Genomic DNA, 12,794 nt, shown 5'->3' with positions numbered 1-12,794 from the left:
TCAGTAACAAAGTTTGCCTTTATTAAATATTTTCAAATATTTGAGAGTGTGTGGGGAAGGTGACAGTAGAACACAGTCTTTCCTCCTTGTGTCTGGAGCAGGCAGAGAAGGCCCTGCTACCATCAGGTTTGTTTCAAGAGAAGTTAGGCTGCTCTCCTTACAGTCAAACATCAGACAGAATAAAATTTAAAGGCAGGTAAAGTGGGGCAGGGTAAATCCAGTCAGAGCAGAATCCAGCTGAAACAATGAAACCTCTTAGGAACACAGCCTCTGGGAAGAGACAGAAAGCTTCCTAGCTCCACACTTCAATGACATCACCGGACTCCATTCCTAACTCTTCAGGGGTCCAGGTTTCTGCCAAACGCTGTCCATCAAAATAGAAGATAAGCTTGCGTCTGCCCAGACCTTGGGCTTGACGGTAACGACTCATAAGTGCTTGCAAGGGCTCCCCCTGCAGGAACAGGAGAGAAAGATAACTACAATACTCCCATACTGACACCATGAACCCCTCTGCCCAAACCACAGTCTCCTTACCCTCTGCAGGGTAATCTCCATCTGGGAGCTTTTGTCTTTCCCTTGTACCCGGAGCTGCAGGTTTCCTACTTCATCACTCCCCCTGCTACTTGTCTCCACTATACAATCTGGAAGAAGTCCACAAGAGAATGTTACATTGATATAAGACCTTTCCTCTGATGAGATTAAGGCAGCATGCATAGTCATCCCTCCCAAATGTGATCCTTAATACCACTGTAAGGTAGATTAGGCTGATGGGTAGACTAGAGACTGGCCCAAGGTCACCCAGAGAGCTGTATGGCTGAGCAGTGAGATGAAACTGGGTTCTCCCTGATCATTCCAAGCACTAGATCCACATATTGGCTCTCATAACTGAAATACAGGGTTGAGGTAGGAGAACAAGAGCAAAGAGGCTGCTGGGAGAGGTAGTATGGCATCAGCATCGCCAGTTCTGAGAATAGGAAGGGAATAGTCACACAGAAAGACTTGAGGGACTGAAAAGCACTTTGGAAATAACAAGGCCTCTCAATTACCAATGATATCAGCCACACCCAGCCCCAGCCCACAGGGAGTGGCATCAGCTGCAAGTTCACGATCCTGGAACAGGAGAAGTATTCTGTTTGGGTGAACCTTCAACATTTGACCCATGTGTTCAATCACGCGTTGCAGAGGGTCGGTCTATAGGGTGCAAAGTTAAGAACTGTGTCAGAAAAAAACACACTATACTAAGAAATCTCCACCTGCCCAAGGCCTAGTGAGAACATTTTGTGCCCAAGGATGCTTTTTCCTCCTCTCTCCCAGTCCCTTTTCCTTTTGTGTTGTGTCTTTTAGATTGTAAGCTGAAATGCAGGGACTACCTCATCGATCTTTATAAGCCCCTCTGGCAGTTTTTTTTTTGCTAAAGAGCAGGGTAAAAAAAAATCCTTCATACAAAAAGTAAACATCTGTCGCAACATCTATTCATGTTGCATCAGCAACATCCAAGTCCCCGGAAGTGGACATTTTCCATCATCATCACCCCTCCTCCAGAACCTTCGTATGTCCCCACTGCCTTTTAAAAAAAGAACCTTATTTATTTGTTTGTTTGATTTATATCCCACCCTTCCTCCAGCAGGAGCCCAGGGTGGCATTTTCACTAATTGACAGCTGCCTTGGATGCCAGTTGCCAGGAAAAAAGGCAGGACATAAATACATAAATATCCCATGTTATTCCTGGGGCTCACAAAAGCATTTGTAGTTTTTACACAGGGCTGTTGGGAAAGGCCAATGGGTTACTTGGAGGCAGTTTACCAGGAAAGAGGACTACCTGTGCCCTAAGGTCCAAAGAGGTTCTGGGCAGGACAAAGACAACTTGGGCCTATATGGAGAACGGGGGGATGCAATGAAAGAGAAGGAAGGAAGAGGCAGGTCTGAATGTCAGAAGGGAAGCAAAGGGTGGCTAGGGGATAGAAACATAGGAAGCTGCCTTACACTGAATCAGACCATTGGTCCATCTATACTGTCTACACTGACTGGCAGCAGCTCTCTGGGGTTTCAGACTGGGGACTTTCCCAGTCCTACCTGGAGATGCTGGGGATTGAACACGGGACCTTCTCCATGCACAGCAGATGCTCAACCACTGAGCTACAGCCCTTCCCCTCAATGGCAACTTACCATCCGAATAGAGACTCTGTAGAGATCAGTCCGACACCGGACCTTCAGCACTAAATCCTGAGACTCGGAGGGCTCAGGTGCATCAATCACAATCACGTCATCCTCCAACCCCTCATCTTGTAAGCTCTTCTTGGCAGCTGAGAGGGAGGACGTCAGATTCCTGAGCTTCTGATCAAGGTTTCTGAGGAGAGAGCAATTTTTTTAAAAAAACCCACAAAACAGATCAGAATGAGAAATCCACATTCGCGTACCCCCCTGAAAAAACAGTAAAAATCAACCTTTTGCTGAAAGCGATTTGGAAACGCCCAAGCCACAGGACTGGACTACTGGCAGACCAGATTCAAAACACATCTTTCTCATGGATTATCTATGCAGCATTGGATTGATTCATTTTCTGCCTTAGATTAAATATGTACCGAACAAACCTGCCTAACAAGGATTTTTTAAGGACATCCATAGATTGTTAAGATTCCATATTAAAAAATATGATATAAAGCAGGCTGGGGAACATGTCCTCCCCTGATACTGTTGGACTCCCAATCAGGCTCAGCCAGCATGGCTAAAGGTCAGGGATGATGGGGGCTGTACTCCAAAACCACAGGCTCCCCATCTCCAGTAGTAAGTTTTGTAACCTAAGATAAATAGCACAACTCACTTCTCTCATTGATCTGCTTGACTTTATGAACAAAAAAAGGGAGAGGACTCTGGTGTGGTAACCTAAGCCCTCCTCCACCAGGAAACCAGTCCCTCCTTCCCTCCTAGAAAGCCTAAAAGCCTGATCTATTGCAGAGTTCAACATAAACACTGGGTACAACACAGAAACCAGCTAAGTGCCCAGGAAATGGTCTGGAACAGTCTGCCCACAGATGATTTAGGTTACAATGTTCAACTTAGAGGAATCCCTTCTAGATGTAAATGTCATCACATGCCAGCTGAAGCAGAGAGACAAGGCCATCTTCAGACCAGTACAATTTTCAGCATGATAGCCCTGAGCTTACCACCAGTTTCCAGGCATTGCCAATGCAGACTGTGCAATGAAAGGTGCATGAGAAATGACTCGTGTCGGCCAAAACAGGCTGACAAAGTCTTTATAGGTCCCAGTCTTCTGCAGCAAACTTAAAAAGCTACTGCTCTTTCTTACCCTCCCTTGCAACCATCCACAGAACCCTAGCCTCTTACTGAGCTCTGTAGCACCGCTTCCTTGGCTGTGGTGGAGGTGGAGGTGAAGGTGAAGGAACTTGACATCTGTTGAATGGAAAACCAATGAGAGAAGGTTTTAACTGGGGATTCCAGAGCAGTTGGTTAGAGCAGCCTTTCCCAACCAGTGTGCCTCCAGATGTTGTTGGACCACAATTCCTATCTTTCCTGACCATTGGCAATGGTAGCTGAGGCTGATGGGAGCTGTGGTCCAACAACATCTGGAGGCACACTGGTTGGGAAAGGCTGGGTTAGATGAACTGAAAGAACCAGACCTTGTTTCTTGCTCCACTTGCTTTGTAGGAGCCTCCTCCTTCACATCATCATCATCATCATCTGATGTGCCAAGGACCTGGGTCTTGGAAGACAGCATAGGAATTTGAATTGGAAGTTTCAGAGATTCAGGGAACAGCTGGAGACTGTTCTGAACCTGTCAAGAGGGGAGGAATGGGGTGGGGAAAGAGTACAAAAACAACTCAGTTCTTCTCCTGGGAGTGCTGGAAAAACAAAACAGAGGGACTAGTCCCTTGGGCAGGCAAAGAAGCAGAACTGTTGGTTTATTTACAAGAGATGAATGGATTAATCACCATCAGGGTAGGGTGCTAGGACACCAGAGTTCAATCCAGCCAAGAGTGCACTGATGGCGAGGAGGGGAGAAAGTTTCAAGATCAAAGTTGCAACAATAAGGAACACCTGGAACTATAGGATGTTAAGCATGACAAATCCATTATGCAAGCATGAAATGTCCCTGCAAGTAGTTTATACAATAAAAATGCTAGGAAAGATGCAGCAGCCAAAGTATCACAGCAGATTGGTTGGTGATACAGTGAGGGTTTGGGAATCTGGAGCGAGGCAGGGACAGGATCTGGGTTCGCCTAGAGAAAAGGTCAACAAGACCACTTGGCTAGAGGAGGAGGAAGCTGCATCTCAAGATTCCTGGCACCAGTCCGTAGCCATGTCAAGACAGTGGACTGGAATGGACACTCTAAGTGAAAGGAAAAGAAAGCTGGACCCATTCTAGATTTCCTTGAGCACAAAGGACAGGCTCCTGATCACCTGGCTAAAGAGAGACTAAGGGGGCAAAAGACCTCTTTCTTCTATATCAAGGAACTGAATTAAAATTAAAAGACTCCTGGGAATCTTCTTTTACCAGTCACACTAAGGCATTGGCCTAGAAAATGTGCTGGGATCCAGGGCTCCTGAGTTTGCCTCCTCCAGCATCGTTAAAGAAACTGAGCAGATGAGAGTGGGATGGAGAGCATGGCCAGGGAGCCAGGACTCAGACTCTTTTCTAGCAGCAGGGGCAACATAGGGGGTGGGATCTAGTTTGAGGGAGCAAAGGGGTGGCAAAGACCATTATTAGGGAGCCAATATGGTATTGTGGCTTACAACAGGAGTGGGAAACCTGTGGCCCAATTTGGCCCAGCATGGGTCCCAAACTGGCCTACAAGGCCATTTCCCCCCAAATACTCCCACATGGTCCACACTTGACATGTGGGGCAGGCAGAGATGAGTCTAGGTGAAATGAGCAACTGAATTCCCTGTAGAAAATTCAATTGCGTACTTGATCCTTCAGAAAGCAGGTTTGCCCACCTTATAGTATGCGCTTGGGAAGAACTGAACACAGGGCTTGCAAAGTGCTTTGTGCAGCACTTCCCATACACGTGACAGCCAACTGGCTGTTGAGCCTTTGGAAAGCAGTGTGGAATGCTCTTTGTAAGCCCTGTGGCTCAGTGCCTCCCAAGCACCCAGCACAGCCCCTTGCACTGTAGTTCCCAAGGAATGTGGAAGAAGTTTTGATAAGCCACCCGTCAATCATGTGATATCGTATTGATGTTAGGTTATTGACATATGGATTGTCCCACCCATCTGTCAAAGTTGGCCCATAGGAATAAAGAAGGATTTGGCCTGTTGGACCCACTTCTGGCTTAGAGTATCAGACTAATAACAGGACAATCCAGGTTCAAATCCCCACTCAGCCACAAAGCTCACTGGGTGATGCTGGGCCAGCCACTATTTCTCAGCCTAACCTACTTCACAAGATTATTTCAAGGAGAGGGGAGGGGGAGGAGAGGGGAGGGGAGGGGGAGGAGAGGGGTGGGGGAGGGGAGGGAGGGGAGGGAGGGGGGAGGGGAGGGAGGGGGGAGGGGAAGGGGGGAGGGGAGGGGGGAGGGGAGGGGGGGAGGGGAGGGGGGAGGGGAGGGGGGAGGGGAGGGGAGGGAGGGGGAGGGGAGGGAGAGAAGAGAGAAGAACCATATAGATTCCCTAAGCTTTCTGAAGGAAAAACGAGATATAAATGTTAAAACAACAAAACTAAGGACCAAGTATTTAAGACTTGCCCTTTCTATGTACAGTTAGACTTTTATTGCTTGGTTTTGTTTTAATTGGTTTTAATGTAAGTTACTTTGGATCACTTTTGTGAGGAAACCAACTAGCAACTATTATTATTATTATTATTAGAAATCGACCATGACTAAAAACCAGAAGAGCAAATGTAACTTAAGAAAACAGTGCCCGATGTTGCATTTTCCTCATCCGTCCCAACCCCTTTTTCTTTGTGTTCTGTCTTTTTAAACAGCAAGCCGAGTGCGGAGGCTGTCTCGCCCCAGAGAGGGATAAAAAATGTTTTAAAGAAATAAATAAATAAGAGAACGGGGCATATATTTGCTGAGTAAATGGTATGTGTGTGCGGGGGGGGGGATCAACCCTCCCTGGCATGGTACTCACCTTACTAGAGTAGACGGGGACCATGGGGACAGCCATGTCAGTGAAAAGGCGGCGGCGCTTAATGAGGGGTTTCTTGGGGGTCCCCTCCGGCTCTGAGTCGCTGCTCGAGCAGGAATCCGCCTGGGGGGAGCCAGGAGACAAACAAAAGGAGGGCATGTTACCAGGGTACCAAAATCTCTCCTCTCCCTTTCCTTACCAGTCTCCCTCCCGCTCTCATTTACCGTCTCCGCCATGGCAGCAGCAAGCTATTCTCATTGGTTTCGTTATTCAGTTTGCTCCGCCACAACCGATCCTAGACGTCTTCCTCTTTCCCCAATAAAGGCTCAGAATTAAGCCGCTTCTTCCGTTGCCGCACGCCCGGAATTCTGGGAGCTGTAGTTTTGTCGGTGCGGTCTCGTGTCTGCACAGTCTTTTTTTTTTTTAAGGTGGAAGAGGAAACGGAAGAGAGTACGTTGAGTTTGGTTGAGGGGCGGGGTTATTTGTTTATTTTAGCCTTTTCTTCCCCCTCCCCCCCGAGCGCTCCATTTGGATGACAGCTAATGGTAGTCCTAGTCAGAGTAGACCTATTGACGTGAGTGATCAGGACTAATTTAGGGCAATTAATTTCAGTGGGTCTACTCTGACTAAGTCTTACCTGGATACAACCCTTAGTGTCTATTTATTAGATTAAGGGTAGTCTTTAGTACTAGTCCTGTTGTGCTAGTCCTAGTCCTACTGTGAATAGACCATTGAAGTTAATAGACACGACTACCTTAGGCTCATTAATACTCTGAATAGGACTTAGCTGAATACAACCCTAACAATATTTATTTTACTCCTATGATTATAAAGGTGACAAAATACAGCACACTAGAAAAATCGAGGTGCAGTTAAAATGCAACTTTTATTAGGAGTCTCTATCCCTGTGTGTGAATTTCACAGACAATATAGTGTCTTGTTTTAAAATAAAATACAGCAACAATTCCATTTTGTTATGTGCCCTCATCTTTCCTCTTAATATTTTACTACATCTTCAATAGTGGCTCATTTAAAAAGAAAAAGCCTTCTACCTAGGATAAGTTTGTTAAAATACTTAATACTTCCTGTCAAAGGCCCTCTTATCAGTACAACCATTCTCTGCAAGTTTTTATTTTCTAGCTGACCCAAAGCAAAGCATTCCTTATTTCAAGGTGTTGTGGCCCAAATGCCTTTCATTTCAAGGGCTCCTACTGCCAACTTTCAAGCAATGAAGTTTTGCAGTTCTCCAGACTGCAAGCCTTGAAGTAGGAATACTGACTGTTAAATTCTAAGGCTTCATTTGCCACCAAAGCATCTTGCCCAGAAGAGGATGCTACAGATACTTCAAACTGGCTGGTAGAGCCCCTTGAACTCTGCAAAGTACCTGAGCAAAAGATGGCACTGCAGATGTAGTAAAAGATAACCTCTGTAGAAGCAGTCTCTTGCTTTCTGCTTTCAAATTCCTCCTCTATCCTTTGTGCTTTGCTACACCTTATGCCTGATGCTGTGTCCCAGAACACTTTTAGTGGGCTGCCTCTCTTGCTTATTTCAAATTTGTCTTCTTAATCCCACTTTTTCTATTAAATCCCCATACCTCACTGTAACTAAGCCTATGTAATGAAACAAATGCATTTGATTCATTTACATGTCTTCATCTACCTCTCATTCTACTGTTGTCTTTTCTGTGCTGCATTTTATATTGTAAGCTCCTCAGGACAGGGGCCTGTCTGTCCTCTTATACTTTGAAAAGCACCATGCAAATTGATGGTGCAGAATACATAATAATACAAGCATATCTGCAGGCAGGAATAGGTTAGGATTGTTTCGCTGCTAGGTAACCTCTGCTTGCCTCCCCATCCCTTTTGTTCTCAAGAGAGACCACTTTGAAACTTAATGAAGATAGCTCTTCCTCTTCTCCTCTGTATCCTTCAGGTGAGCTATCCATTTTGGGTCCCTCCACCTCTAAAGCATCTGACTAACATTTGTTGTGAGCTTTATTTTAACACCATTCTTTTACACTTGGGGGGAAATGTTCCAAGCCTTTGGGGGGGGTGTAAGAAGGTGACTTCCCAGTTGCCACAAGGGACAGCCAAACAGTGCTGCATATGGCCCCTTTAGCTGCAAACAGGTTTCTGATAGGCTCCAACAGAGAGATGGTGCATGTGCCCAATACATGGTGAGCAATTGTGCTTCCAAAGTGGGTTCACTCCTAATGATGTTTGCTGGATGTGGCTTCTGTTTGCTATATGTATCACCACACTTTGCTAACTCCATAGGATCTGTTCCTTAGGTCCTGTGGTCTTCCAGATTTGGTTGGACTACAACTCCCATGATTCCCAGCCATTGGCCATGCTACCTAGGGCTGATGGGAACTGAAGTCCAACAACATCTGGAGGGCAGCAAGCTAGCTAACCCTGCACTGTAAACTCTCAGAAAAATCATCACAAAGCAGAATTATCTTATTAAAAGGAAAGGGGTAGGGTGGAAGAAGCCATTTCAGGAAATGATAGTTTCAGCAATGTTACTGAAGCCCCTTAAAAGCATATAAAAGGGAAGAGCTTCACTGACTGAAAGCTGCAAGTCTAAACAGAGTTGACAGTTCCCAAGTGTCACTGAACAGAATAAGACTTATATCAGAGTAAGTATACTAAAGATCTGGTTATAAAATAGTCAGTCCCAGCTCAGTAATGCCATTGCTATGGGGATGGAGCATTGCAAGACTGCAATGGAGTAAAGCACTATTTGTGCTGTGAAACCACAGTTGCAATTTTGTTTCAAGCTCATTGCACACAGCAAAGCTTCAGCAGCTCTAAAGGCTCTGTTCTGGAAGTACCCTGAGTGGACAAATGATGATCAAATCCAGAGGAAAATCACTAATAAGGCAACTTTAGTTCCATACATTGGATGGTAGCCTTAAGCCTTTAAGCAAGCCACCCTGCTTAGTTTCTTTGCATGGCAACAGAGAGATCCAAACAGACATTTGTATGGTATCTAAGCTCATAATCTTGCAGTTCAAAAGGCATGGGGGCTGCATAGTAAATTGGGGCAAGTGTTATTTATTTAAATGATTAATATATCCCATCAGTCCATGTCAGCATGTATGGCCAATGATCAGCGATGATGGAGTCCCAACAATATCTGGAGTGCCACAGGTTCTCCACCACTGCCCTAGAAATCTAAGGTCCCTTTTTATTTGCAAACCAATATGTTTTATTATCACAACCAGTTTGTTTGTATGCCTGTTCAGGATATATATAATTTCAAAATGGGAATGGTTGATTTTGAAGTGATAATCTAAATTGCCTTGGCTTTAAAAATCAATCTACTATGCACCCAAATATGATTTTTGTATCATTGTGGTTTTGCAAACAAGAGTGTGGTCTTGACCTCTTTATCTGGAGTGTTTGAGGCAGATTCTCTCACCTACTCAGAGAAAAAATTAAGATAAGTGATGTTTAGCACAGTTATCCTTTGTCACACACACTTTCACTGGGACAACTGGATATTCACTTTCTTAATTGTTCTCTATAGGGGAAAGAAATCCACCCTCCTCACTTTGTGATTGTTAGCAGACCATCTGCTTTAGTGGGGCATCCAATACTTTAGCAGACACAGCTGGCTTCAGCATCACTCTCCTGCGACAGGATAACACTCTGTATTGAAAATGTCCCATCAGGCATGCCTGCAGTTAAAGCTCTACCTTATTATTTATTTATTTTCATTTATTAAATTTCTATCCTACCCTTCCTTCCAGAAGAAGCCCGGGGTGGCAAACAAAAACACTAAAAACATTCTAAAACATCTCTAAAACAGACTTTAATATATACTGAAACATCTTTAAAAATATCTTTTAAGAAAAGCTTATTAAAAATCTTAAAAAGTAATTCCAACACAGATACAGACTGGGATAAGTCTCTTCTTAAAAGGCTTGTTGAAAGAGGAAGGTCTTCAGTAGGCAGCAAAAAGATAAAAGATGGTGCCTGTCTAATAAATAAAGGGCAGGGAATTCCAAAGGGTAGGTGCCACAACACTAAAGGTCCGCTTCCTATGTTGTGCAGAATGGATCTCATAAGATGGTATCTGCAGAAGGCCCTCACTTGCAGAGTGCAGTGATTGACTGGATATGACCTTTCAGGTATCCTGGTCCCAAGCTATATAGGGACCAGAACCTTGAACTTGGCCCAGTAGCTAATAGGCAGCCAGTGCAATCCTTTCAGCAGCGGGGTGACATATTGACAATACCCTGCCCCTATGAGCAGACACGCCACCACATTTTGCACCAGCTGCAGCTTCCGGACCAATCTCAAGGGGAGACCCAGAGCGCATTACTTAATCCAGCCTGGAGGTTACCAGTGCATGAACAACAGTGTTCAGGCTATCTCCGTCAAGAAAGTGCCACAGCTGTTTTACCAGCCAAAGCTGGTAAAAGGCACTCCTAGCCACTGAGGTCACCTGGGCCTCTAGCAACAAAGATGGATCCAGGAGCACCTCCAGAATACGAACCTGCTCTTTCAGAGGGAATGCAACCCCATCCAAAGCAGTCAACTGACCAATTATCTGAACTTGGGAGCCACCAACCAGCAGTGCCTCCATCTTGCTAGGATTCTGACTCAGTTTATTGGGCCTCATCCAGCCCACCATCAAGTCCAGGTACTGGTCCAGGGCTTGCACAGCCTCTTCTGATTCAGATTTAACAGAGAAACAAAGTTAGGTATCATCAGTGTACTGCTGATACCTCGCTCCAAATTTCCTGATGGTTGGTCTGTTACGAGGTGCAAGGCTCTGGAGCCTACTGGACTATAACTCACACCCCACACACCCCTGGTATTGCTGGTTATGCGTTCCTGAGTTACTGTGAAGGACAGCTCAAGGTCATCTTGTGAGCAACAAAAATAACCAAGAGCAATTGTCCCATTCAGAGTGGGAGCCACAAGACTGAGACACAGGTGCAAGTAATTCTTGTTTTATTAAAGTAATGGATACATCGAAGGCAGAGCACTTCATAGGATTCCCTTTGCCAGCTCACTACAATTCCCCAACTAAACTCTACACATGCTCTGCAGCGTATGAAGGAAGTTGACTCAGCGCCCAAATCCAGGAGCTGCAGTCTTAAACAGGAAAGGTCTTAGATCGCAATCTCTGGCTCCTGCGCACGCTCTCCCTCTGCCCTGTCCGTTTCTCATGGCGTCAAGAGCAAGGTGAAGGGGTGTGTGCCTCCAGCGGTTTGTCCGAAAGAACCAAGAGAGGAGGAGGCTTGAGTGCAGATGGAGGCGGACTCCCGATGAATGCAATTATGCCTTGGTAAGTGCCTGCTCTAAGCGATATACAGCAGCGGTGAGGGCAGCAAAAAAGAGATATTTTGCTGCCAGTATTAAGGCATCACTCTCCCGCCCAGCGGAGCTTTTTAAAACTGTACGAGGGCTTTTACATCTTGGCCCTCGGGATACTATAGATTCATCTGTAGCCCGCTGTGATGAGTTCGCTGGACACTTCCAAGACAAGATCGCTAGCATTCGTCGGGACTTAGACTCCAATATTATAGCAGTTGGATTCAATGAAGCATCCAGAACACGGTCTTGTCCTTATTTATTGGATGAGTTTCAGTCTGTACAGCTTGAGGATGTTGACAAGATCCTTGGACTGGTGCGGGCGACCACATCGGTGCTGGATCCTTGCCCCTCTTGGCTGGTGAAAGCTGGTAGGACCGGAACCGCCGACTGGGCCAAGGAGGTAATCAATACCTCTTTGTGAGAGGGAGTGGTCCCTGACTGCCTAAAAGCGGCGGTAGTGAGACCACTCCTGAAGAAACCCTCCTTGGACCCAGATAACATGAACAACTATAGACCTGTGGCGAATGTTCCGTTCCTGGGCAAGGTTCTGGAGCGGGTGGTGGCCGACCAGCTCCAGGGGCTCTTGGATGACACTGATCATCTTGATCCGTTTCAATCCGGTTTTAGGCCTGGGTTTGGTACCGAAACAGCCTTGGTCGCCCTGTATGATGACCTTTGTCAGGAGAGGGACAGGGGGAGTGTGACCCTGTTGATTCTCCTTGATCTCTCAGCTGCTTTTGATACCACCGACCATGGTATCCTTCTGGGAAGGCTCACGGAGTTGGGAGTAGGGGGTAATGCTTGGCAGTGGCTCCGCTCCTACTTGGTGGGTCGTCAACAGAAGGTGGTGCTTGGGGAACACTGCTCGACACCCTGGACTCTCCATTGTGGAGTCCCAGAGGGATCGGTACTGTCCCCCATGCTTTTCAACATCTATATGAAGCCGCTGGGTGCAGTCATCAGGAGTTTTGGAGTGCGTTGTCACCAGTACGCTGATGACACGCAACTCTATTTCTCGTTTTCATCTTCCTCAGGTGAGGCTGTTAACGTACTAAACCGTTGCCTGGCCGCGATAATGGATTGGATGGGAGCTAACAGACTGAAGCTTAATCCACACAAGACCGAGACGCTGTTAGTGAGTGCCTTCTCTGCCCAGATGGTGGATGTTCACCCTGTTCTGGATGGGGTTACACTCCCCTTGAAAGAACAGGTTCGTAGCTTGGGAGTTCTTATCGACTCTTCCTTGTCTCTTGAGGCTCAGGTAGCCTCAGTGGCAAGGAATGCTTTCTACCATCTCCAATTGGTAGCCCAGCTACGTCCCTATCTGGACAGTGACGACCTCGCCTCAGTCGTTCATGCTCTGGTAACTTCTAGATT

General features: G+C 46.1%; 1 protein-coding gene across 1 annotated transcript; it reads right to left on the bottom strand.

Annotated features, from left to right (window-relative positions):
• Window positions 1–6,497, bottom strand: NFATC2IP (nuclear factor of activated T cells 2 interacting protein). The gene is made up of 8 exons (XM_061590282.1): window positions 6,312–6,497; window positions 6,091–6,210; window positions 3,639–3,793; window positions 3,346–3,411; window positions 2,167–2,347; window positions 1,047–1,191; window positions 535–641; window positions 1–451 (listed from the first exon to the last, which is right to left on the bottom strand). Exons 1-8 carry the CDS (start codon window positions 6,321–6,323, stop codon window positions 293–295), a joined length of 945 nt encoding a protein of 314 aa, XP_061446266.1. The 5' UTR covers window positions 6,324–6,497; the 3' UTR covers window positions 1–292.
• Window positions 6,498–12,794: the final 6,297 nt, after the last annotated feature.

This window comes from Rhineura floridana, chromosome 11 (genome assembly GCF_030035675.1).
Source record: "Rhineura floridana isolate rRhiFlo1 chromosome 11, rRhiFlo1.hap2, whole genome shotgun sequence".
Lineage (NCBI taxonomy): Eukaryota > Metazoa > Chordata > Lepidosauria > Squamata > Rhineuridae > Rhineura > Rhineura floridana.
The sequence above is the reverse complement of the archived record's forward strand: the minus strand, read 5'-3'. Positions and strand labels throughout refer to the sequence as shown.